The sequence below is a fragment of the Magallana gigas genome, chromosome 6 (genome assembly GCF_963853765.1).
Source record: "Magallana gigas chromosome 6, xbMagGiga1.1, whole genome shotgun sequence".
NCBI classification, from domain to species: domain Eukaryota; kingdom Metazoa; phylum Mollusca; class Bivalvia; order Ostreida; family Ostreidae; genus Magallana; species Magallana gigas.
Genome location: NC_088858.1, coordinates 1,397,598 through 1,423,988, shown reverse-complemented (window position 1 = coordinate 1,423,988; position 26,391 = coordinate 1,397,598). Strand labels below are relative to the sequence as shown.

The following is a 26,391-nucleotide window of genomic DNA, read 5'->3' as shown; positions in this document are numbered from 1 at the left end:
GTTTTTTAATTACTGGGGTAAGCTGTAATTTTCTGTGCTGATAGTGGATTTGAGATTTCATGAACAATCATTGATTCAGAAGTTTTTTTTATAATCCCTTTTTACTTCATTTGCATAAACTACTAACAAATAAATAAGCAAACTAATGAACTTAAAAAGGTAAGTAAAATCCCTCTACTTCTATTCTGTATCTATGATAGTGTGACGTCAGTCCTGTTACATCATCTGCACTAGATATAGCTCAGAAAGGTCTGGAGGAGGGCAGTCTTGGGAGAGGGCGGTCTTAGTTAAGGAACTTGTGCTCAATCCGAATTGTAATTTTGTACAATAAAAATATGTTCAAATCAAATCATAGTTCAGCTGGTAGAACACCTAACTAGATATTCAGGGGACCAAGGTTCGAATCCCTGCCTTGTCCATCATTATTTCCCTCAACCTGTTACAATAAAAAATTGATAAACTGGTTCACCTAAACCGCGCCTGATCAGCTGGTAGTCGTTGGTCAGGTGCTGTACTACGCTGGTCTCACTGCCACACGTGATGAGACACAAGTTCTCCTCCAACCCACTCTCCATGGCGACGTTCTCAAGCTCTACAACAAAATATCGTAAACACTCTCCATCTTCTTATTCACAACAACAGAGATACAGGCATTACAATCAGGAGGAACCAATCTCAGACAGAACAATTTCTGTGTTTAATAACAGAGTAAGTAAATCAAATATCACATTAAATCATTCTCAGACTAAACACTTTTCATTTTAATTAAAGTCACAAATAACAAGTAAGCAAAAATATACCACATATCCAGTTTATTTTGCGTGTCCAAAAATTTGCAAATATGGGTCAAATGTGTAAGATTTTTAATTTGCATCAGTCATTTTTAAGATTTGAAAAGTTTCATGTAGAAAATAATACTATAATAATAATAGACTAGAGCAAAGCTCGTTGCAAAGCAACGAGTGGGTCTCCCGTTAATGTCGGAAGTAAAGCTGGAAGTTCCTGTAAGAAGCAGAGCTTTTAAACCAGTAACAAGAGAAAGTAAAATAAAAAGATGAAAAAAACGAATTATTCCTGGTACGACTTAACAAAATCCGAATGATTTTAAGTACGACTTAACAAAAACCTTCTTGATTTTAAGAACAACTTAACAAAAAAAAATCCGAATGTGTCTAAGTAAGACTTAACAATTATTTTTGGTACGAGTTAATTTAACTATTAACATTACGCTATTTTTTAAACCAAGGACGCGGAAACAAAATTTCCGGAAAAATCAATTTTTAAACCCCGATATCTCTGTAATGCATCGTCCGATTTTCAAACGGATTTCAGTTTCGTATTCAGCATGAACAACTCTACAAACCTCGTAAACATTTAAAATTAAAACGAAAAATTCGAAAATTTTAAACACTTCCGGTTTAGACCGGAAGTGACGGAAACTAAATTCCAGCCTTATGTCCAAATAAAAACGATCAATGCTTCAACACAAAAAATTCCAAGTCTCTATCTTGAAGCGTTTTTGAAAATCGCCCTGGACAAAATCACGTTTTTAAAATTTAAAAATTGACGTAACGTTGAAACGGAAGTGACGTTGTAGTTGAAAATTTAACATCTTTTAGGGACGATAATGGTACATAATCCCTGAAAGTTTCATGTAAATCTGTTGAAAACTTTTTGAGATATTAAACTTTAAAAAAGTCAGAAAAATAAAGAAAAAGAATAATAATAATAACTAGAGCAAAGCTCGTTGCAAAGCAACGAGTGGGTCTTCCGTTAATGTCGGAAGTAAAGCTGGAAGTACCTGTAAGAGCTCTTAAACCATTAACAAGATTAACTAAAATAAAAAGATGAAAAAATCGAATTATTCCTGGTACGACTTAACAAAATCCGAATGATTTTAAGTACGACTTAACAAACACCTTCTTGATTTTAAGAACAACTTAACAAAAAAAAAATCCGAATGTGTCTAAGTAAGACTTAACAATTATTTTTGGTACAAGTTAATTTTACTTTTAACATTACGCTATTTTTTAAACCAAGGACGCGGAAACAAAATTTCCGGAAAAATCAATTTTTAAACCCCGATATCTCTGTAATGCATCGTCCGATTTTCAAACGGATTTCTGTTTCGTATTCAGCATGAACAACTCTACAAACCTCGTAAACATTTAAAATTAAAACGAAAAATTCGAAAATTCGAAAATTTTAAAACACTTCCGGTTTAGACCGGAAGTGAGAGAAACTAAATTCCAACCTTATGTCCAAATAAAAACGATCAATGCTTCAACACAAAAAATTCCAAGTCTCTATCTTGAAGCGTTTTTGAAAAACGCCCTGGACAAAATCACGTTTTTAAAATATAAAAATTGACGTAACGTTGAAACGGAAGTGACGTTGTAGTTGAAAATTAAACATCTTTTAGGGACGATAATGGTACATAATCCCTGAAAGTTTTATGTAAATCTGTTGAAAACTTTTTGAGATATTAAGCTTTAAAAAAGTCAGAAAAATAAAGAAAAAGAATAATAATAATAACTAGAGCAAAGCTCGTTGCAAAGCAACGAGTGGGTCTTCCGTTAATATCGGAAGTAAAGCTGGAAGTTCCTGTATGAAGCAGAGCCCTTAAACCAATAACAAGAGTAACTAAAATAAAAAGATGAAAAAAATCGAATTATTCCTGGTACGACTTAACAAAATACGAATGATTTTACGTACGACTTAACAAAAACCTTTCTGATTTCAAGAACGACTTAACAAAAAAATCCGAATGTGTTCAAGTACGACTTAGCGATTATTTTTGGTACGAGTTAATTTTACTTTGAACATTACGCTATTTTTTAAACCAAGGACGCGGAATCAAAATTTCCGGAAAAATCAATTTTTAACCCCCGATATCTCTGTAATGCATCGTCTGATTTTCAAACAGATTTCAGATTCGTGTTCAGCATAACAAACTCTACAAACCTCGTAAACATTTTAAATTAAAACGAAAAATTCGAAAATTCGAAAATTTTAAAACACTTTCGGTTTAGACCGGAAGTGACGGAAACTAATTTCCAGTCTTATGTCCAAATAAAAACGATCATTGCTTCAACACAGAAAATTCCAAGTCTTTATCTTGAACCGTTTTTGAAAAACGCCCTGGACAAAATTACTTTTTTAAAATTTAAAAATTGACGTAACGTAAAAACGGAAGTGACGTTATAGTTGAAAATTTTAAAACTTTGAGGCGCAATAATGCTTCATAATCCCTGAAAGTTTCATGTAAATCTGTTGAAAACTTTTTGAGATATTAAGCTTTGAAAAAGTCAGAAAAATAAAGAAAAAGAAAAATAATAATAATGAAAAAGAAACAATAGAATAACAAGAGGGTCTTCCGTTGAAAACGGAAGACCCTAACTAGAGCAAAGCTCGTTGCAAAGCAACGAGTGGGTCTTCCGTTAATGTCGGAAGTAAAGCTGGAAGTTCCTGTAAGAAGCAGAGCTCTTAAACCAATAACAAGAGTAACTAAAATAAAAAGATAAAAAAATCGAATTATTCCTGGTACGACTTAACAAAAAACGAATGATTTTAGGTACGACTTAACAAAAACCTTTCCGATTTCAAGAACGACTTAACAAAAAAAATCCGAATGTGTTACTGTACGACTTAACAATTATTTTTGGTACGAGTTAATTTTACTTTGAACATTACGCTATTTTTTAAACCAAGGACGCGGAATCAAAATTTCCGGAAAAATCAATTTTTAAACCCCGATATCTCTGTAATGCATCGTCCAATTTTAAAACGGCTTTCAGTGTTAGATTCAGCTTAATAAGCTCTACAAAACGTATATACATTTTTGATTAAATCAGAAAATTCATTTTTTCGAAAAATTTGTTTTACTTCTGGTTTCGACCGGAAGTGATAGATTTTCATTTCCAGCCTTATTACAAAGGTAAATCGATCAAATCATAACCATTCAAAATTTCAAGCCTCTATCTTAAAGCGTTTTTGAGAAAAGTCCGGGACAAAATGACTTTTTGAAATTTTTAAAAATGACGTCACGTCAAAACGGAGGTGACGTTCTCTTTAAAACTTTTAAATTTTTTAGGGACGCCAACTTGCAAAAATCTCTGAAAATTTCATCAAAATCGGTTAAATACCTTTTGAGTTATGAGGCAAAAAAGGAGTCAGAAGAAAAGAAAAAGAATAATAATAATAACTAGACACGATCTCGTTGCGAGCAACGAGGAGGTCTTCCGTCTGATTTTAGAAATTGAGATTTATGTTCGATCTTGATTTTGCTATTTAACAGCTATACATGATTTAAAACAGGAAAAGAGGATCTTCATTTTAAGTGCCTGATACTATTTTGTTTCAGGTGTTTAGAAATTCGTCACCGTTCTTGAGATATTTCAGAAAGAATATTTTAGGGGCCGGACCTTATCTCCTTATTGGGGCCGCTGAACAAAAATTGTAAGGTTGCATGTTATTAGGTACATTATTTTGAGCATCTTTTCTTTTATACTGCATTTCAAAATATTTTTTCTTTTTGAGATATAGGTTATCAAATTTTTGAACTTTTGCCCCTAAAAATCCTTAATTACGTAACACATGAGAAAAATCATTATAATGTTAGGCTACATAACTGTTAGATAAACATATTTGCTTCTATAATCTATTACGAAATACCCCTCGGTAAAGAACTATAGGAAAAAGACTTTAGAGCCCTCTATGCCCCTAATATTAGGGTCCAGCCCCTTTTTCATGGTATCAAATGAAAGGTCATTTGATTATAAAGACATTTTGTTCAACAAGTGTTCAGATATCCGTTACCATTCTTGAGATATCTCAGAAAGAATATTTTAGGGGCCGGTCCCTTATCTCCTTATTGGGGCCGCTGAACCAAATTTTTTAGGCTGCATGTTGTTAAGGACATCATTTTGAGCATCTTTTCTTTTATACTGCATTTAAAAATATTTTTTCTTTTTGAGATATAGGTGAGCAAAGTTTTGGACTTTTGACCCCTAAAAATCCTTAATTACGTAACACATGAGAAAATCGTTATACTGCTTGGCTTCATAACTGTAAGATAAACATATTTGCTTCTATAATTTATTACAAAATATCCCTCGGTAAAGAACTATAGGAAAAAGACTTTAGAGCCCTCTAGGTCCCTAATATTAGGGGCCAGCCCCTTTTTCTTGGTATCAAATGAAAGGTCATTTGATTATAAAGACATTTTGTTCAACAAGTGTTCAGAAATCCGTTACCATTCTTGAGATATCTCAGAAAGAATATTTTAGGGGCCGGTCCCTTATCTCCTTATTGGGGCCGCTGAACCAAATTTTTTAGGCTGCATGTTGTTAAGGACATCATTTTGAGCATCTTTTCTTTTATACTGCATTTCAAAATATTTTTCCGTTTTGAGATATAGGTGGTCAAAGTTTTGGACTTCTGACCCCTAAAAACCCCTAATTACGTAACATATGAGAAAATCGTTACACTGCTTGGCTTCATATTTGTAAGATAAACATATTTGCTTATATAATTTATTAAAAAATATCCCTCGGTAAAGAGTTATGGGTAAAAGACTTTAGAGCCCTTTAGGTCCCTTATTTGAGGGGCCAGCCCCTTTTTCCTGATATCAGCAGAAAGGTCTTGTAAATATAAACTTTTTTTACATTACATGTTTTAACAAAATATTATCCAGAAAAGAGATAAAGAGACAAAAGCACAAAAAATTACGACGCTTTTTTAATGTCAATTTTCGAGCCATAGCGAGCTTTGGCGCCAGTAGTGCTAAACATACAAAACAACAATCATGCAAAACTTCAATCTTTTGTTTACCAACCGTAGAAATCTGAGCTCAAAATCTCTTATAGTTTAGGAGAACAACAGAAGACAAAATACCCATATAAAAAATAGAAAAATCTCAATATCTCCAAAACGGATGTGACGTCATCAGTGCAAAAAATTTGCTATCAACTTCAGACCACTATCTATCACATCTAAAAATTTGATGGAGATCGGTTGAGCCGTTTCTGAGAAATCGCGTGCACAAAAATGGGAAGAAAAAAAAAGAATAAAAATAATAGGGAAAAAGAAACCGAAGAATAACAATAAGGTCTTCCGTTGGAAACGGAAGACCTTAATAAAAAGAAACCGAAGAATAACAAGAGGGTCTTCCGTTGGAAACGGAAGACCCTAATAATAAAAAGAAACAATAGAATAACAAGAGGGTCTTCCGTTTCTAACTAGAGCAAAGCTCGTTGCAAAGCAACGAGTGGGTCTCCCGTTAATGTCGGAAGTAAAGCTGGAAGTTCCTGTAAGAAGCAGAGCTCTTAAACCAATAACAAGAGAAAATAAAATAAAAAGATGAAAAAATCGAATTATTCCTGGTACGACTTAACAAAATCCGAATGATTTTAAGTACGACTTAACAAAAACCTTCTTGATTTTAAGAACAACTTAGCAAAAAAATCCGAATGTGTTTAAGTACGACTTAACAATTATTTTTGGTACGAGTTAATTTTACTATAAACATTACGCTATTTTTTAAACCCAGGACGCGGAATCAAAATTTCCGGAAAAATCAATTTTTAAACCCCCAAATCTCTGTAATGCATCGTCCGATTTTCAAACGGATTTCAGTTTCGTATTCAGCATGACCAACTCTACAAACCTCGTAAACATTTGAAATTAAAACGAAAAATTCGAAAAATCGAAAATTTTAAAACACTTCCGGTTTGGACCGGAAGTGACGGAAACTAAATTCCAGCCTTATGTCCAAATAAAAACGATCAATGCTTCATTACAGAAAATTCCAAGTCTCTATCTTGAAGCGTTTTTGAAAAACGCCCTGGACAAAATCACTTTTTTAAAATTTAAAAATTGACGTAACGCAAAAACAGAAGTGACGTTGTAGTTCAAAATTTTACATCTTTAAGGGACAATAATGCTTTATAATCCCTGAAAGTTTCATTAAAATCCGTTGAAAATTGTTTGAGATATTAAGCTTTAAAAAAGTCAGAAAAATAAAGAAAAAGAATAATAACTAGAGCAAAGCTCGTTGCAGAGCAACGAGTGGGTCTTCCGTTAATGTCGGAAGTAAAGCTGGAAGTTCCTGTAAGAAGCAGAGCTCTTAAACCAATAACAAGAGTAACTAAAATGAAAAGATAAAAAAAATCGAATTATTCCTGGTACGACTTAACAAAATACGAATGATTTTAAGTACGACTTAACAAACACCTTTCCGTTTTCAAGAACAACTTAACAAAAAAAATCCGAATTGTTCAAGTACGACTTAACAATTATTTTTGGTACGAGTTAATATTACTTTGAACATTACGCTATTTTATAAACCAAGGACGCGGTATCAAAATTTCCGGAAAAATCAATTTTTAAACCCCGATATCTCTGTAATGCATCGTCCGATTTTAAAACAGCTTTCAGTGTTTGATTCAGCTAATTAAGCTCTACAAAACACATATTCATTTTCGATTTGATCAGAAAATTCATTTTTTCGAAAAATTTGTTTCACTTCCGGTTTCGACCGGAAGTGACAGATTTTCATTTCCAGCCTTATTACAGTGGTAAATCGACCAAATCATCACCATTGAAATTTTCAAGCCTCTTTCTTGAAGCGTTTTTGAGAAAAGTCCGGGACAAAATGACTTTTTGAAATTTTTAAAAATGACGTCACGTCAAAACGGAGGTGACGTTCTTTATAAAACTTTAACATTTTTGAGGGACGCCAACTTGCAAAAATCTCTGAAAATTTCATCAAAATCAGTTAAAAACTTTTTGAGTTATGAAGCAAAAAAGGAGTCAGAAGAAAAGAACAAGAGGGTCTTCCGTTGGATAAAAAAAATCGAATTATTCCTGGTACGACTTAACAAAATACGAATGATTTTAAGTACGAATTAACAAATACCTTTTTGATTTTAAGAACGACTTAACCAAAAAAAAATCCGAATGTGTTCAAGTACGACTTAACAATTATTTTTGGTACGAGTTAACTTTACGATAAACATTATGCTATTTTTTAAACCAAGGACGCGGAAACAAAATTTCCGGAAAAATCAATTTTTAAACCCCGATATCTCTGTAATGCATCGTCCGATTTTAAAACAGTTTTCAGTGTTAGATTCAGCCTAATCAGCTCTACAAAACACATATTCATTTTTGATTCGATCAGAAAATTCATTTTTTCTAAAAATTTGTTTCACTTCCGGTTTCGACCGGAAGTGACAGATTTTCATTTCCAGCCTTATTACAGAGGTAAATCGACCAAATCATAACCATTGAAAATTTCAAGCCTCTATCTTAAAGCGTTTTTGAGAAAAGTCCGGGACAAAATGAATTTTTGAAATTTTTAAAAATGACGTCACGTCAAAACAGAGGTGACGTCCTCTTTAAAACTTTTACATTTTTGAGGGACGCCAACTTGCAAAAATCTCTGAAAATTTCATCAAAATCGGTTTAAAACCTTTTGAGTTATGAAGCAAAAAAGGAGTAAGAAGAAAAGAAAAAGAATAATAACTAGAGCAAAGCTCGTTGCAAAGCAACGAGGAGGTCTCCCGTTAATGTCGGAAGTAAAGCTGGAAGTTCCTGTAAGAAGCAGAGCTCTTAAACCAATAACAAGAGAAAATACAATAAAAAGATGAAAAATCGAATTATTCCTGGTACAACTTAACAAAATCCGAATGATTTTAAGTACGACTTAACAAAAACCGAATGATTTTAAGTACGACTTAACAAAAAAAATCCGAATGTGTTTAAGTACGACTTAACAATTATTTTTGGTACGAGTTAATTTTACTATTAACATTACGCTATTTTTCAAACCAAAGACGCGGAAACAAAATTTCCGGAAAAATCAATTTTTAAACCCCGATATCTCTGTAATGCATCGTCCGATTTTCAAACGGATTTCAGTTTTGTATTCAGCATGACCAACTCTACAAACCTCGTTAACATTTGAAATTAAAACGGAAAATTCGAAAATTCGAAAATTTTAAAACACTTCCGGTTTGGACCGGAAGTGACGGAAACTAAATTCCAGCCTTTTGTCCAAATAAAAACGATCAATGCTTCAACACAGAAAATTCCAAGTCTCTATCTTGAAGCGTTTTTCAAAAACGCCCTGGACAAAATCACTTTTTTAAAATTTAAAAATTGACGTAACGTTGAAACGGAAGTGACGTTGTAGTTGAACATTTAACATCTTTTAGGGACGATAATGCTACATAATCCCTGAAAGTTTCATGTAAATCCGTTGAAAACTTTTTGAGATATTAAGCTTTAAAAAAGTCAGAAAAATAAAGAAAAAGAATAATAATAATAATAATAAAAAGAAACAATAGAATAACAAGAGGGTCTTCCGTTGGAAACGGAAGACCCTAATAATAACTAGAGCAAAGCTCGTTGCAAAGCAACGAGTGGGTCTTCCGTTAATGTCAGAAGTAAAGCTGGAAGTTCCTGTAAGAAGCAGAGCTCTTAAACCAATAACAAGAGTAATAAAAAGAAAAAGATGAAAAAAAATCGAATTATTCCTGGTACGACTTAACAAAATCCGAATGATTTTAAGTACGAATTAACAAAAACCTTTTTGATTTTAAGAACGACTTAACAAAAAAAATCCGAATGTGTTTAAGTACGACTTAACAATTATTTTTGGTACGAGTTAACTTTACGATTAACATTATGCTATTTTTTAAACCAAGGACGCGGAATCAAAATTTCCGGAAAAATCAATTTTTAAACCCCGATATCTCTGTAATGCATCGTCCGATTTTAAAACGGCTTTCAGTGTTAGATTCAGCTTAATAAGCTCTACAAAACACATATTCATTTTTGATTTGATCAGAAAATTCATTTTTTCGAAAAATTTGTTTCACTTCCGGTTTCGACCGGAAGTGACAGATTTTCATTTCGAGCCTTATTACAGAGGAAAATCGACCAAATCATAACCATTAAAAATTTCAAGCCTCTATCTTAAAGCGTTTTTGAGAAACGTCCGGGACAAAATGACTTTTTGAAATTTTTAAAAATGACGTCACGTCAAAACCGAGGTGACGTTCTCTTTAAAACTTTAACATTTTTGAGGGACGCCAACTTGCAAAAATCTCTGAAAATTTCATCAAAATCGGTTTAAAACCTTTTGAGTTATGAAGCAAAAAAGGAGTCAGAAGAAAAGAAAAAGAATAATAATAATAACTAGATACGATCTCGTTACGAGTAACGAGTAGGTCTTCCGTTTAATTTTTTAAACGATTCGATTAAAATATCAATGAAATTTCAGAATTCTCCCTCAACCACCTCCTTTTAGATAATGTATACGATTGTCAATATCTTTTAAAATGCTTAACAAAGAGTTTTGCTTTTTAACATACAGCACATTAAAGATTTAATATTTTAGTCCCCTAAAATCTCTAATTACGTCATCAATGGGTTTGGAAATGAGTTTTACAAACAGATATTGCTGCTATCAACAACTTTGCTTCTATAATGCATTACAAAATCTTGATCATTTTTAAGGTATGAGTAATTGAGTTTAGGAGTCTATTGGCCTCTAATTTAAGGGGCCAGCCCCTTTTTCTTGATTTTATACGAAAGGTCTCATGAATACTAACATTTTTTGTTCTTACATCCATCTAAAATTGTTGATCACTTTTGAGATACAAATGATTGAATATTTTAGGGGCCAGCCCTCTAGATCCTTAATGGGGACAAAAATTCGTCTTTTGATAAGTGGAATCAATTTAAATCATTTTTTCAAACATTTTCTCTTCTATGATGTCTAACAAAATATGTATACTTCTCTAGTTATTTTTCGTCAAAGTTTAAGTACTTTGGCCCCTAAAAATCCCTAATTACGTAATAAAAGGGCGTGGCAATAATTTTTTCTTATAGATATTGGTACGATCAACAACTTTGCTTCTATAATGCATTACAAAATCTTTATCGTTTTTAAGTTATTCGTAATAGAGTTTATGACTGTCTTGGCCCCTAATTTAAGGGGCCAGCCCCTATTTCTTGATTTTGTTGAAAAGAACTTTTGATTATCTACCACTTTTGTTATATATGTTTTAACAAAATATCAACTCATAAAAAGATACAGATCAAAACGTATGAAAAATTTGATTCGAAATTCGTACCCAATTTTCGAGCCTATGCGAGCTCAAAGAAATGGCGCCACTGGCGCAACAAAAATACATTGTGCACAACTTCAACCTTTAGTCTACCTATCCTGAAAATTTCATATTCCTATCTCTGATAGTCTCTGAGTTTATGTCTGCACAAAATTAGTCGTAAAAACTTACAAAATCGGCCGTAAATCGGAACCGGAAGTGCCGATTTCAAAATTTAAAAAAACTTCTAGAATTATGACCACTGGCAATCATCTGAGAAAAAATGGTCGAAATCGGCCGAATAGTTTTCGAGAAATCGCGTGCACAAAATTCGTGGAAAAAAATAATAATAATAATAAGAAACAGTACGAAAACTATAAGGTCTTCCGTTGGAAACGGAAGACCTTAATAAAAAGAAACAATAGAATAACAAGAGGGTCTTCCGTTGGAAACGGAAGACCCCAATAATAACTAGAGCAAAGCTCGTTGCAAAGCAACGAGTGGGTCTTCCGTTAACGTCGGAAGTAAAGCTGGAAGTTCATGTAAGAAGCAGAGCTCTTAAACCAATAACAAGAGTAACTAAAATAAAAAGATAAAAAAATCGAATTATTCCTGGTACGACTTAACAAAAAAGGAATGATTTTAGGTACGACTTAACAAAAACCTTTCCGATTTCAAGAACGACTTAACAAAAAAAATCCGAATGTGTTACTGTACGACTTAACAATTATTTTTGGTACGAGTTAATTTTACTTTGAACATTACGCTATTTTTCAAACCAAGGACGCGGAATCAAAATTTCCGGAAAAATCAATTTTTAAACCCCGATATCTCTGTAATGCATCGTCCAATTTTAAAACGGCTTTCAGTGTTAGATTCAGCTTAATAAGCTTTACAAAACACATATTCATTTTTGATTTGATCAGAAAATTCATTTTTTCGAAAAATTTGTTTCACTTCCGGTTTCGACCGGAAGTGACAGATTTTCGATTCCGGCCTTATTACAGAGGTAAATCGACCAAATCATAACCATTGCAAATTTCAAGCCTCTATCTTAAAGCGTTTTTGAGAAAAGTCCGGGACAAAATGACTTTTTGAAATTTTTAAAAATGACGTCACGTCAAAACCGAGGTGACGTTCTCTTTAAAACTTTAACATTTTTGAATGACGCCAACTTGCAAATATCCCTGAAAATTTCATCAAAATCGGTTAAACACCTTTTGAGTTATGAAGCAAAAAAGGAGTCAGAAGAAAAGAAAAAGAATAATAACTAGACACGATCTCGTTGCGAGCAACGAGGAGGTCTTCCGTCTGATTTTAGAATTTGAGATATATGTTCGATCGTGATTTTGCTATTTAATAGCTAAACATAATTTAGAATAGAAAAACGGGGTCTACATTCTAAGGGCCAGATACTATTTTGTTTCAGGGATAAGAGCTTTGTTCAACAAGTGTTTAGAAATTCGTCACCGTTCTTGAGATATCTGAGAAAAAAAGTGTTAGGGGCCAGTCCCTTACCTCCTTATTGGAGTCGCTGAACCAAATTTTGAAGGTTGCATTTTGTATAGTACATTATTTTGAGCATCTTTTCTTCTACACTGCATTTCAAAATATTTTCCTTTTTGAGATATAGCTGGTCCTAGTTTATTGACTCTTGACCCCTAAAAAATCATTACATTACTTGGATACAGAACTGTAAGATAAACATATCTGCTTCTATAGCCTTTCATTAAATTTCCCTCTGTAAAGAGCTACAGATGAAAAGTTTTAAAGCCCTTTAGTTCCTTAATTTTAGAGGGCAGCCCCTTTTTTGATATCATATAAAAGGTCATTTAAATCTCAACACATTTTGTTCAACAACTGTTTAAAAATTCGTTACCGTTCTTGAGATATATAGGAAAGAACGTTTAAGGGGCTGATCCCTTAACTCCTTATAGGGGCCGTTTTACGAAATTTTGAAAATTGCATATTATTTAGTACATCATTCTGAGTATCTTTTCTTCTTTACTGCATTTCAAAATATTTTTCCTTTCTGAGAAATTGGTGATCAAAATTCTATAATTCTGGCCCCTAAAAACCCCTAATTATGTAACACATGATAAAATCATTACATTGCTTGGATACATCACTGTAAGATAAACATATTTGCTTCTATAACTGTTCACAAAATATCCCTCAGTAAAGGGTTACAGATAAAAAACTTTAGAGTCCTTTGGTCCCCTAATTATAGGGGCCAGCCCCTTTTTCTTGATATCAAATAAAAGGTCATTTAAATCCCAACCTATTTTGTTTAACAACTGTTTAGAAATTCGTTACCGTTCTTGAGATATATGGGAAAGAACATTTTAGGGGCCGATCCCTTAACCCCTTATAGGGGCCGTTTAACGAAATTTTGAAAATTGCATATAATTTAATTCATCATTCTGAGCATCTTTTCTTCTTCACTGCATTTCAAAATATTTTTTCTTTCTGAGATATATTTGATCAAAATTCTGGACTTTTGGCCCCTAAAAACCACTAATTACGTAACACATGATATAATCATTACATTGCTTGGATACATAACTGTAAAATAAACATATTTGCTTCTATAACTATTCACAAAATATCCCTCAGTAAAGGGCTACAGATGAAAGACTTTAGAGCCCTTTGGTCCCCTAATTTAAAGGGCCAGCCCCTTTTTCTTGATATCAAGTGAAAGGTCTTCTAAATATTAACATTTTTGCATTACATGTGTTAACAACATATTTTTCAGAAAAGAGATAAACTAAGAAAACCATGAAAAATTACGACTTTTTATAGTCTCAATTTTCAGGACCAGGCGAGCTTTAACGCCGTTTGAGCATGACAAATATGAATGCCAAATAGCACATCTACAATCTCTTGTCTACAATCCCTAAAAGTTTGAACTCAATATCTTTTACCGTTTAGGAGAAGATCCCTGGACAAGCCGACCCTCTGAAAATCGCTAAAACGTCATTATCTCAAGAACTGAAGTGACGTCATCAAAATAAAAAAATATGTATTTAGTTCAAATTAATATCTATTGGATCTGAAAGTTTCATGAAAATCGATTGAGCCATCTCCGAGAAATCGCCTGCACAAAAATGCGTAAGAAAAAAAAACAAGAATAATAATAGGGAAAAAGAAACAAAGCAATAACAATAAGGTCTTCCGTTGGAAACGGAAGACCTTAACTAGACACGATCTCGTTGCGAGCAACGAGGAGGTCTTCCGTCCGATTTTTAGAAGAGGAAATGACCTTGCCTTTTATCTTCATCAACGAAACATATCAGGAAATGCAGATGTGATCTAAAAGAGCGATGGATGAAGGATTATACACCCCGTTGGATCCCTAATTTAGGGACCAGCCACATTTGATTTCATATCAAATAAGAGGTCTTTTGATTTCGATACATTTTGTGTAAAAAGTTTAGAAATTTGTAACCGTTCTTGAATTATCTGGAAGAGATCATGGGAACGGATAACAAACAAGTTTTGGTTGCAGATTGTTAATCACATTTTTTAGCATATTTTGTTTAATACTGCTCCTTAGAATTGCTTTTTTTTTTAATTTTGGGACGTTGATGATAAGTTTGGACTTTTGACCCCTTAAAATCCCTTATTACATAACATAGGAGTAAACAATTTTCATGTATAGGTACATAACATTTCGATTAACATAATTGCTTCCGTAATGTATTACAAAATATTTCACAATTAAAAGTTATGATTAAAAGACTTTAGAACTCTATCGGCTCCAAATTTGAATAGCCAGCCCCTTTTTCGTGATATAAAAAGAAAGCTCTTGTCATTTTAAACACATTTTGTTCAACAAGTATGTAGAAATAATGTACCGTTCTCGAGATGTCTGGAAGAGATCGTTTTAAGGGCCGACCCTATAACTCCTTTTAGGGACCGGATAACAAAAAAATTTTGGTTGCAAACTGTAAACGATATTATTTGGAGCATCTTTTGTTCAACATTGCTTTTCAAAATTTCTCTCCACTTTCAGATATATAAGATCAAAATTTCGGACTGCTGGCCCCTTAAAATCCCTGAATACGTAACAAAGGAGTAAACAACTGTCATGTATAGGTACATAACGTTACGATGAACATAATTGCTTCTATAAAGTATTACAAAATACTTCACATTAAAAAGATATTATTAGAATACTTTAGAGCCCTTTCGGCCCTTAATTTAAAGGGCCAGCCCCTTTTCCCTAATGTCAAATGAAAGTTCTTGACTTTTTAAAGTTGTTTTGTTCTATAAGTCTTAACAAAATACTTTTTTGAAAAAATATATTCAAAGAAAACCACAAAAAAATCATGACGCTTTTTATCTCAATTTTTAAGCTCAGGCGAGCTTCGGTGTTTTTTGTCACAGAACAATGAAAATGCTTCTGTCATATCCACAAACATAGGTCTATAAACCCTGAAAATTTGAATCAAATATCTGTTTTCGTTTAGGAGAAAATCACCGGACAAGCCGACCCTCTAAAAATCGTAAAAACGTCAATATCTCTAAAACGGAAATGACGTCATCAATATAAAAAATTTCCAATAAGGTTCAGATCAATATGTGTTAGTTCTGAAAGTTTCATTAAAATCAGCCAAGCCGTTCCCGAGAACTCGCGTGCACAAAAATGCGTAAGAAAAAAAAGGAATAATAATAAGGGAAACAGAAACAAAGCAATAACAAGAAGGTCTTCCGTTGGAAACGGAAGACCTTAATAATAACTGGAGCAAAGCTCGTTGCAAAGCAACGAGTGGGTCTTCCGTTAATGTCGGATGTAAAGCTGGAAGTTCCTGTAAGAAGCAGAGCTCTTAAACCAATAACAAGAGTAACTAAAACAAAAAGTTGAAAAAAAAATCGAATTATTCCTGGTACGACTTAACAAAATCCGAATGATTTTATGTACGAATTAACAAAAACCTTCTTGATTTCAAGAACGACTTAACAAAAAAAATCAGAATGTGTTCAAGTACGACCTAACAATTATTTTTGGTACGAGTTAACTTTACTTTGAACATTAAGCTATTTTTTAAACCAAGGACGCGGAATCAAAATTTCCGGAAAAATCAATTTTTAAACCCCGATATCTCTGTAATGCATCGTCCGATTTAAAAACGGATTTCAGTTTTGAACTCAGCATGAAAATTACTGTAAGATAGGTATGTGAAATTTTTAAAATTGAAAAACATGAAAAAACAAAAAAATTGGTTTTGCTTCCGGTTTCGACCGGAAGTGTCCGAATTGAGTTTCCAGCCTTATGTCATAAGTAAAACGGTATTTCTACCTATTCTGTAAATCTCATAGCTTTATCTTAAATCAAAAATGAGAAAAGCTCCGGACAAAATCACTTTTTAAAACTTGAAAAACGTCAATATCTGACGAATTTGATGACGTCATCAAAATTTTTTTTCATATCATAGAGATCTTTCAGATACACATTAAAGCTGTAAATTTCAAAACAATCGATGCAAGCGTTTTTGAAATATTTGAGTTGGAAAAAAAATAAAAAGAATAATAATAATAAGAACTAGAGCAAAGCTCGTTGCAAAGCAACGAGTGGGTCTTCCGTTAATGTCGGAAGTAAAGCTGGAAGTTCCTGTAAGAAGCAGAGCTCTTAAACCAATAACAAAAGTAACTAAAATAAAAAGATGAAAAAATCGAATATTCTTGGTACGACTTAACAAAATACGAATGATTTTAAGTACGACTTAACAAAAACCTTTGCGATTTTAAGAACGACTTAACAAAAAAAATTCGAATGTGTTCAAGTACGACTTAACAATTATTTTTGGTACGAGTTAATTTTACATTGGACATTACGCTATTTTTTAAACCAAGGACGCGGAATTAAAATTTCCGGAAAAATCAATTTTAAAACCCCGATATCTCAGTAATGCATCAACCGATTTTCGAACGGATTTCAGTTTCGTATTTAGCGTAACCAACTCTACAAATCTCGTGAACATTTGAAATTAAAACGAAAAATTCGAAAATTTTTCGAAAATTTTAAAACACTTCCGGTTTGGACCGGAAGTGACGGAAACTAAATTCCAGCCTTATGTCCAAATAAAAACGATCAATGCTTCAACACAGAAAATTCCAAGTCTCTATCTTGAAGCATTTTTGAAAAACGCCCTGGACAAAATCACTTTTTTAAAATTTAAAAATTGACGTAACGTAAAAACGGAAGTGACGTTGTAGTTAAAAATTTAATACCTTTAAGGGACAGTGATACTCCATAATCCCTGAAAATTTCATGTGAATCCGTTGAAAACTTTTTGAGATATTAAGCTTTAAAAAAGTCAGAAAAATAAAGAAAAAGAATAATAACTAGAGCAAAGCTCGTTGCAAAGCAACGAGTGGGTCTTCCGTTAATGTCGGAAGTAAAGCTGGAAGTTCCTTTCAGAAGCAGAGCTCTTAAACCGATAACAAGAGTAACTCAAATAAAAAGATGAAAAAAATCGAATTATTCCTGGTACGATTTAACAAAATCCGAATGATTTTAAGTACGAATTAACAAAAACCTTTTTGATTTCAAGAACGACTTAACAAAAAAAATCCGAATATGTTCAAGTACGACTTAACAATAATTTTTGGTACGAGTTAATTTTACTATAAACATTACGCTATTTTTTCAAACCAAGGACGCGGAAACAAAATTTCCGGAAAAATCAATTTTTAAACCCCGATATCTCTGTAATGCATCGTACGATTTTTAAACGGATTTCAGTTTCGTACTCAGCATGAAAATTACTGTAAGATACGTACGTTTAATCTTTAAAATCAAAAAACATGAAAATTGAAAAAAAATGGTTTTTCTTCCGGTTTCGACCGGAAGTGTCCGAATTGAGTTTCCAGCCTTATGTCATAAGTAAAATGGTAGTTCTTCCTTCCCTGTAAAACTCGTGGCTTTATCTTGAATCAAAAAGGAGAAAAGCTCCGGACAAAATCACTTTTTAAAACGTGAAAAACGTCAATATCTGACGAATGTGATGACGTCATCAAATATTTTTTTCATATCATAGAGATCTTTCAAAAACACATATATCCTGAAAATATCAAAGCAATCGATGCAAGCGTTTTTGAAATAATTGAGTTGGAAAAAAAATAAAAAGAATAATAATAATAAGAATAAGAAAAAAAAGAAACCGTAGAAAAACAAAAGGGTCTTCCGTTGGAAACGGAAGACCCTAATAATAATAATAAAAAGAAACAATAGAATAACAAGAGGGTCTTCCGTTGGAAACGGAAGACCCTAATAAGAAAAAAAAGAAACCGTAGAAAAACAAAAGGGTCTTCCGTTGGAAACGGAAGACCCTAATAATAAAAAGAAACAATAGAATAACAAGAGGGTCTTCCGTTGGAAACGGAAGACCCTAATTAATGCAGGATATAATTTCTGTATATTTAATATTTTTCAATACAAAAGACACTGCTAAAAACGTGAAAATTAGATCATCATGAAAATTACCAGATATATAGTACGTATCACAATCAATTTTAAACTGAGGATTTTTTGTTTTAAGGATCTTGACCCAGATTAGGGATCTGACCTGACATGAGCCTCTCTACGGCCCCCTTGGCCTGACTTATCCCCTCCCCTCTCATGCTTTCTGATGTGTCCAGGACAAAAATAGTGTCCATTCCTGCAAGGGCATAAGGGTCTTGGCATGCTTCCGCTAGTGAAGAAAAAGAGAACAAAGTCACTGTGAGATGATCGAAAATGTCACACATCCAATGCTCTTAGTTCACAATTACAGGAAAAGCCCAAGTTGTTCTATTTGTCCTAGAAATAACGACATACCTTTCTCAGTTTCAGCTCGGATTTCACGAGAAAAAGCATCAGTTGGAGGTGGGCCACCTGTTTAACAGTGTAAATTCATATACACTAAATCACTCTAGATGAATTCAAAACAATGCAGACTAAAGTCAGATAAGATGCCTGTTTTAAAACACATAACACTTAAGTTGCATATAACTTGATATCTTTAAAGAAATACACTTAAATTCTGTAAATACTTCTACATCAATTTCTTATCAATTAAATATTCAATGAAAGTAAGAAAATTTAATTTGTATAAGAACAAATGTTCATGAATATATTTACCTAGAAAATGCTAACTTTACTTTAACAATAAAAAATAATGTCCACCAATATCAATGAAACCCTACTGTAGTACTTCATGTATCTGTTTAGTAAACATCTCCACCCATTCACAAAAACTTACTTGGTTGGTTAGCGCTCGGTTCAGAACTTCCTCCAGGGACTAAAAAAAGACCAAGTGCAATAAAAAGACACATGAACAAATACGAAAAGCCATATAAACCACAATTCTTTTTACATCTACAGTGGCATATAGTTATTCCATTTAGTGCTTACATCTTCCACCCATAGAGGTGTTTGTTCCGGGGAATCCCATGGAACCCTGTCCTCCTAGACCGGGAATGCCTCCCATTCCTGGATTAAGCATGCCCCCTCCACCTCCAGGATTCATGATTCCCCCTAAACCACCAAATTGGCCTCCTTGATTCAGCATTCCCCCTGAAGAGAACATTCATTGAAATGTTATACCAGTTTTTAGAAATATTTTCTATCTATGAAATAAAAATATATATTGTATTTCTCCGAATCATTTGATACTAGTAAGACAATTGTTGTCATGTGATGTGGGATTGACATGTGCAGTATTGTGACATCAAGCAACATAAACGTCCACGCATGATAAATTTTATCCATTGTTAACTGTAAATTATCTTTAAGGGTAATACACATGGTAAAGTTCAAGATTTATTAGGATACATGTAATATATAAATAGTGCCTGTTTGGGAGGGTAACAGTTGAAATTGACACCCCGAGAAAACCATTGTCAACCGACGCGAAGCGGAGGTTGACAATGGTTTTCGAGGGGTGTCAATTTCAACTGTTATCCTCCCAAACAAGCACTATTTATTTTGTTATACTGAATGTCTTAATTTTTAAGAAAATTTTACTGCTTTTAAATAGGAATAACGTGAATTCTACAGCGAACCGTACGCGCATAATTTTCGCACATGTTACATTTTTTAATGTTACCCGCTGCTAAGTGCGTTGCTAACGCTGAGGGTAATAGAAAATATTATTAACTGCGTCTTAACCAATCAGATTTCAGTATTTAACATGAAAGTATTACAATAGAATTATAGCCTTTTGATATCAGTCAATAAATGCTTCTATAAAACTGAGGAGCCAACATTGACCTTGATTTTGTCCTCAGTCAAAATACAATCAGCAGGTCTATAAAAGTACATATTGACCTCATTGAAAAGCTTAAATTGAATATCATATTAGATCTTTTATTATGCTGTTTGTATAAGTGTGTAAGGATCTACTGTAAAGTTGTTTGTAAGAGTATGTTAGGATCTACCATTACGCAGTTTTTAAGAGCATGTAAGGATCTACTGTTTGTAAGCTGAAATTGAATATTATCTCGGATCTATCATTATGCTGTTTGTATAAGTGTGTAAGGATCTACTGTAAAGTTGTTTGTAAGAGTATGTTAGGATCTACCATTACGCAGTTTTTAAGAGCATGTAAGGATCTACTGTTTGTAAGAGTGTGTTGGGATCTAGTGTTAGGAACTAGCAATAGGATGTTTGTATGTACATGTAAGAGTCTACCATTAGGCTGTTTGTAAGAGCATGTAAGGATCTACTGTAAGCCTGTAGGAGTGTTAGGATCTATGATTAGGTTGTTTGTAAGAGAATGTAAGGATCTACAATAAGACTGTTTTTGACAACAAAAAAGGATCAACTGCTAGGCTGTTTGTAAGAGCGAGTAAGGGCCCACCATTAAGCTGTTTGCAAGAGTAAGTAAGGACCTATGGTTAGGCTGTTTTTGAGAGCAGTTAACAGGATCTAGCTTTGTTTGTAAGAGTGAGTAAGGGTCTCCTTTTAGGCTGTTTGTAGGTCTACAGTCAGGCTGTTTGTAAGTCTACAGTTAGGCTGTTTGTAAGATAAGACCTACAGGTAGGCTGTTTAAAGGAGTGTGTAAGGATCTACTGAGAGGCTGCTTATAGGAGTGTGTAAGGATCTACTGGTATGCTGTTTGTAAGAAAAGAATCTACCGGTCGGCTGTTTATAAGAGTGTGTAAGGATCTACTGGTAGGCTGTTTATAGGAGTGTGTAAGGATCTACTGGTCGGCTGTTTATAGGAGTGTGTAAGGATTTATTGGTAAGCTGTTTATAGGAGTGTGTAAGGATCTACTGGTAGGCTGCTTATAGGAGTGTGTAAGGATATACCAGTAGGCTGTTTGGAAGATAATGATCTACCAGTAGGCTGTTTATAGGAGTGTGTAAGGATTTATTGGTAAGCTGTTTATAGGAGTGTGTAAGGATCTACTGGTAGGCTGCTTATAGGAGTGTGTAAGGATCTACTGGTAGGCTGTTTATAGGAGTGTGTAAGGATATATCAGTAGGCTGTATGTAAGATAAGGATCTACTGGTAGGCTGTTTGTAGGAGTGTGTAAGGATCTACCAGAAGGCTAAAGCATATACCTTCGTTTCCCTCCTGCATGGCTGCCAGCACAGCTCTCTGATCCTCCTCAGACATTCCCTGCAGGACACTCGGGTCGAACCCTCCCCCAAGCATCTCCCCGAGTCCGCCTCCAGGAAATCCTTGCCCTAAGGAATTGATCATTTAATGATTAACTTGTGCTATGATGTCTGATACTAAGATTAGAAAAACTTTCATGATTTCGTAATTAGTTTTAATTATTAACTGTGAACTAGTGAACATGTTTAATACAATTTCCTTTAAATGGCCATTGTGCCAAAATTCTTTACCATCTAAGGGCAAATTTATTGATCAAAAACTAGTTCGAGTTTAGGTTTATGGTTTAATAATAGTTTCATATCTGTTTGAAACTAGTTAGGTGGTTTGAAGGTTTAGCACTAAATGGAAAGTTAGTTTGGAAAATTGACTGTCATTGCAGTCGCATACCTACTGGATTTGTTCTTGGAATTTAAAAAAGATAATTTTTGAACTCATCTGCATTTGCATGAAAGTCTTTATTAGACAGTGCAGACATTTTTGTCCTGGCAATACCCACATATTAGGTTATTCTGCGAACCCATTGCAAAATTGGCTTTTAACACCATATCAATATTTTGGAAAAGTGAATGCTGCTATGAAAAACTATATTAATATTCATTTTTCTACACGTATATCAATGGAGATCATTTGATTCACTCAAGGCGTTTGAAACAAGACAGGCGAACGTATTACATGCATTACAATGTGTACTAAAATAAAATGTTATGAGCAGATCTTTCAATGAATTCTTTTTTTTCATCAACCATTTTGAAAGTTTTTCCTTTGCCTGTTGTAAATTGCAGAGTGTAATTCTCGGTGTTAGTATTAATGGAATCGCTCTCTTCCACATTATTATTTTGGTCAGTACTATATGTACCATCATAGATCCTTTGAGACACGTATGTTTAACGTTAGAACGATACCCATATGCTTTACTGAGCTCATCCTTTGATACATGTGCCACACTTGAGCATCAACAACTCTTTTTGAACACCCCTCCGCCATCTTGAAAGGATTTAAAACCCCCGAAACCGCACTCGAAGGTGGTTTTAGGTTTCCTGGAAACTTGTTTCAGTTTAAAGCCAATAAACACAAAAACTAGTTTTAGTTTAAAACTAGTTCAAAACCAGTTTTGCAAATAAATGAAAAGTTTGCAAAACCGAATTAAAACCTAAACTAGTTTTTGATCAATAAATTCGCCCTAAATGTCATAGAATCTATATTTCTATAATTTTTTACCACTTCCTCTTCCAAAATGTTATTATCATACAATTTGTTGAAGCAAAGTCTATAATGCATTCTAAATAATTATCATAAACTTTATTGTAGGTTAAAATTATAAATTTAGCTTGAGGTGTTACGATACATTAAAAAGTTACATTAATTCCTTATTTTCACAAATCAGAATCTTCAGAAATCCTGACTTATTAAGATATTAATCATTAAATTTATTAATATATTGACAAATATATACTAAATGTCTGTCAGAAATATTTTGCATTTGGAAGTATAGAGCGCAGGTCTGCTCAAGTGCGATTTTAACATATGTTTTTCTTCAGATAGTTATACATATTATACTAAAAAATGGTACTTGAGCAAGCCTGCGCTCGATGTTTCCCAGTCGAAAAACCATCGGAAAACACCCATATTTTGCTACAAAACATCAATTTAGCAAAATAATGCAATATTCATGACGTCATTTCTACATTATGACGTCACTGTGGTGATAATCTTTTACACGTTTATTTCCAAAATGATTTTAACTATCTTTCACCTTATTTTAAAGCTCTTTCTAAAACTTTGATTTTGGGAGGCAAAAATTGCATAAAACCGCACTTAGTCCTTTGACAAATATCGGTACATTAGATTCCATAACGCAGCATTTAGATCAGAATTTAATATAAAAAATTATATTTATGACAATCAAAACAAATGCCTTTCATTGCAGTTAACAATCAGGGTACAATAAATTTAAAACTTTTTAAAAATTTTTTAAAAGCTTCAATACCTCCTCCATTCCCCATCAGATTAGCCAATCCCTGACCTCCGCCTTGACCAAAGATGTCCATGGGGTTTTGTCCAAACAGACTTGCATTGTTTAAACCACCAAAACCCCCGGGTGGACCTCCTCCAGGAAAACCTGACATAGTTGTTCTCTTATATGTAACTTCATGGAAAAAGAGAGAAAAGAAACCAGATGAAATAAAGAAGAGGCCTATGAGCCATATTGCTCACCTGGGCAATAATGTCCAACTCTGACCTAACTTTGACCCAAGTAGTCTACTAAATTTAGAAAATAAAATACAATACAAAAAGTATTAATATTTAGTAATTTTTGTCAAACTTATTTTTAATGATAAACTGAATGCAAGCATTCAAATTTTACAAATACAGGAGATACAAGTTTATTTTTATAAAGTTCAAATACAGTATTGATAAATCTGACGCTATTGTGACCCTCTCCTCATGCAGTTTCTTCCTGGGACATGTTTGAAAAATCCTTGAATACTCTAATAACTCAACTGAACAGAGATTTTTTAGTTCTTTAAAACTTTAATAATTCATTATATTTTTTTTTGCATCTCTATATACATGTAAGACACCATTTATAGAATATGAGGCATGGAAAAATGTGCAACTTCCTTATAATTGATAGAGTTTTCATTACATCCTACTTCCTAACAAGTGACTTTTCTGTAATATCTTAATTTAACATTATATTTCACACATATTTCACAAACCGGTGTTTTACACCCACTAGGTTTTTACATGAAAAAGTTTTTGTATATTAATTTATATTAAAAAAAAGTGGATCTCCCGTTGTGGCCGCTTTCTGATCTTAATAGGTTAAAGTATGAAAATACACTCTAATTTAAGTTCTTCAGAAAAAGATTTTAAAGACTATTCAATCTCCAAATGTGGGAGCCTTCAAATTCCTGATGCCTGTTATTGGGGGGGGGGTAGCTATATGTACTGTATGTTGTCGTCTCATGCTTCGTGCAGAATCTTCAGTTCTACTTTCAGAAGCTGTAAAAGTTTTGTTACCAATAATACTTGCTACTTGGTTTGTGAAGAGAAGGTTTTTACATCCCATACTATATTCATTATTTTCTTATTATAAATTATCTCCCATTGGATCTGGCCCTAATTTGTCTATGATCGATGCTTAAATGAATTCGTTATGAACAGCATGTGCATAGTTTAATTAAACATAATTAACACTCTGCCGGCTCAGTTGTTCAGGAGAAGTTGTCAAGTGTTATAAAATACAGAGGGACAAACAGATCACATCAGACATAAAGTTGTACTGAGCTTAAAACGAGCATAAATTACCCCCCCCCCCCCCCCCCCCCCACTCATACCCTCCAGACTTCAATAGTCTTCATGAATGAATTTGGTTTATATAGAAAACATCACATGAACTATAAAAATATCTAACTATGAACTATTCTGGCAGCAACACTGTAATATTTTAAAAGAAAATCAAACAGAGGTTTGATAAAAAAAAATGGCAATAATGCCAATTCCTTGACAGGAAGAAAATGAATTTTGACTATTAATATAATCATAAAACTGAATGTTTATTACCTCAATGATCAATGTCCATATTACACGTTTTAACGTTATCAAAGTAAGAGCATCAACTGTTGTCCTTAGATGTCTGGTAGTTTTCAAAAACTTTATAGTTTTTTTGGAACTTTTCAAGACGCTGGATTTCCTGCACTGACTCAAAGGGAAACGAAAGTAGAAATATTTATGATTTAAACTTCCGAATCACTAATCTCTATCGAGGTCATAGCGTTATAAAAATAAAAGAAATATTCATTTGCTTTCGTTTGTTTCTCGAGAAATATGAAAATTTAATGCTTTCTTATGTTTTGAAAAAAGGTTTCCTTTCAACTTTCGGTTTCTATATATAGGAACACACGTTGGCTGCAGTTGGATGGATTCCCATCACGAATGCTCTGATGTACATAAACTTACTTGATGCATCCTTTAGCACGGGTATGTAGGTACTCTAAAAGAGAAGATAAGTAAAATATTGAGATGATGAAAACCACGCGAGGACAGCAAGTTGCATACATGTTCATGTACCATGTGTACGTCTATATAAAAATAGAGCGCTGCAAACCGAAACAAAAACTATAGAATTAATTAAGAATGATGTATGGACTGTTATGTTTTTATCGCTGATTTTGATTGGCACTGTACAGATCTTTTATGTAAATATACAAACATCCTGATCTAGCTTTTTAATTGGCGTTGGTACTCACTGTACATACATGCATGAAGTGCTCATAACGCACACGCGTGCATGCATAACGTTATGCATGTTAATTCAATGTCATCCCATAATGAACATCAAATGTTATATCATCTTGTTTAACTCTTTATATGATGGAAAATGGTTTATCTTAAAGATTCATTGGTGGGGTTTTTTTTTTTTTGCATTGTCCACCATTTCTGCAATGGGCTGTCAGCACATGAGTAATCAACACTTTTGAACTTGTTGCTATTGTAATTCTTGAAAGTCAGACTTTGGTAGTTAGTAATTTTATTTAATTGACAATTTTATTTGATATATATTATACATTAAATATCATGCCAAAATCACAAAAATTGAACAACCTGCATGTGTAAACTGGTGTAAAGGGATGGGAGAAATGATGGACCACAGCTAGACC

General features: G+C 33.3%; 2 protein-coding genes across 2 annotated transcripts in view; one reads left to right on the top strand and one right to left on the bottom strand.

The window, feature by feature from the left end:
- Window positions 1-25,522, bottom strand: part of LOC105321141 (uncharacterized) — a 52,668-nt gene extending 27,146 nt beyond the window's left edge. Inside the window, exons 1-8 of the mRNA XM_066086994.1 lie at window positions 25,295-25,522; window positions 23,715-23,873; window positions 21,670-21,795; window positions 19,516-19,677; window positions 19,364-19,402; window positions 18,940-18,996; window positions 18,689-18,814; window positions 470-592 (exon numbers count right to left, since the gene is read on the bottom strand). Coding sequence (XP_065943066.1) covers window positions 470-592; window positions 18,689-18,814; window positions 18,940-18,996; window positions 19,364-19,402; window positions 19,516-19,677; window positions 21,670-21,795; window positions 23,715-23,853 — 772 coding nt within the window. The 5' untranslated portion in view covers window positions 23,854-23,873; window positions 25,295-25,522. The remainder of the gene's footprint in view (window positions 1-469; window positions 593-18,688; window positions 18,815-18,939; window positions 18,997-19,363; window positions 19,403-19,515; window positions 19,678-21,669; window positions 21,796-23,714; window positions 23,874-25,294) is intronic.
- An 82-nt stretch (window positions 25,523-25,604) lies between these two features.
- Window positions 25,605-26,391, top strand: part of LOC105319446 (uncharacterized) — a 39,490-nt gene continuing 38,703 nt past the window's right edge. The window contains exon 1 of the mRNA XM_066086987.1: window positions 25,605-25,711. The gene's annotated coding sequence lies outside the window, so the exon portion shown is untranslated. The remainder of the gene's footprint in view (window positions 25,712-26,391) is intronic.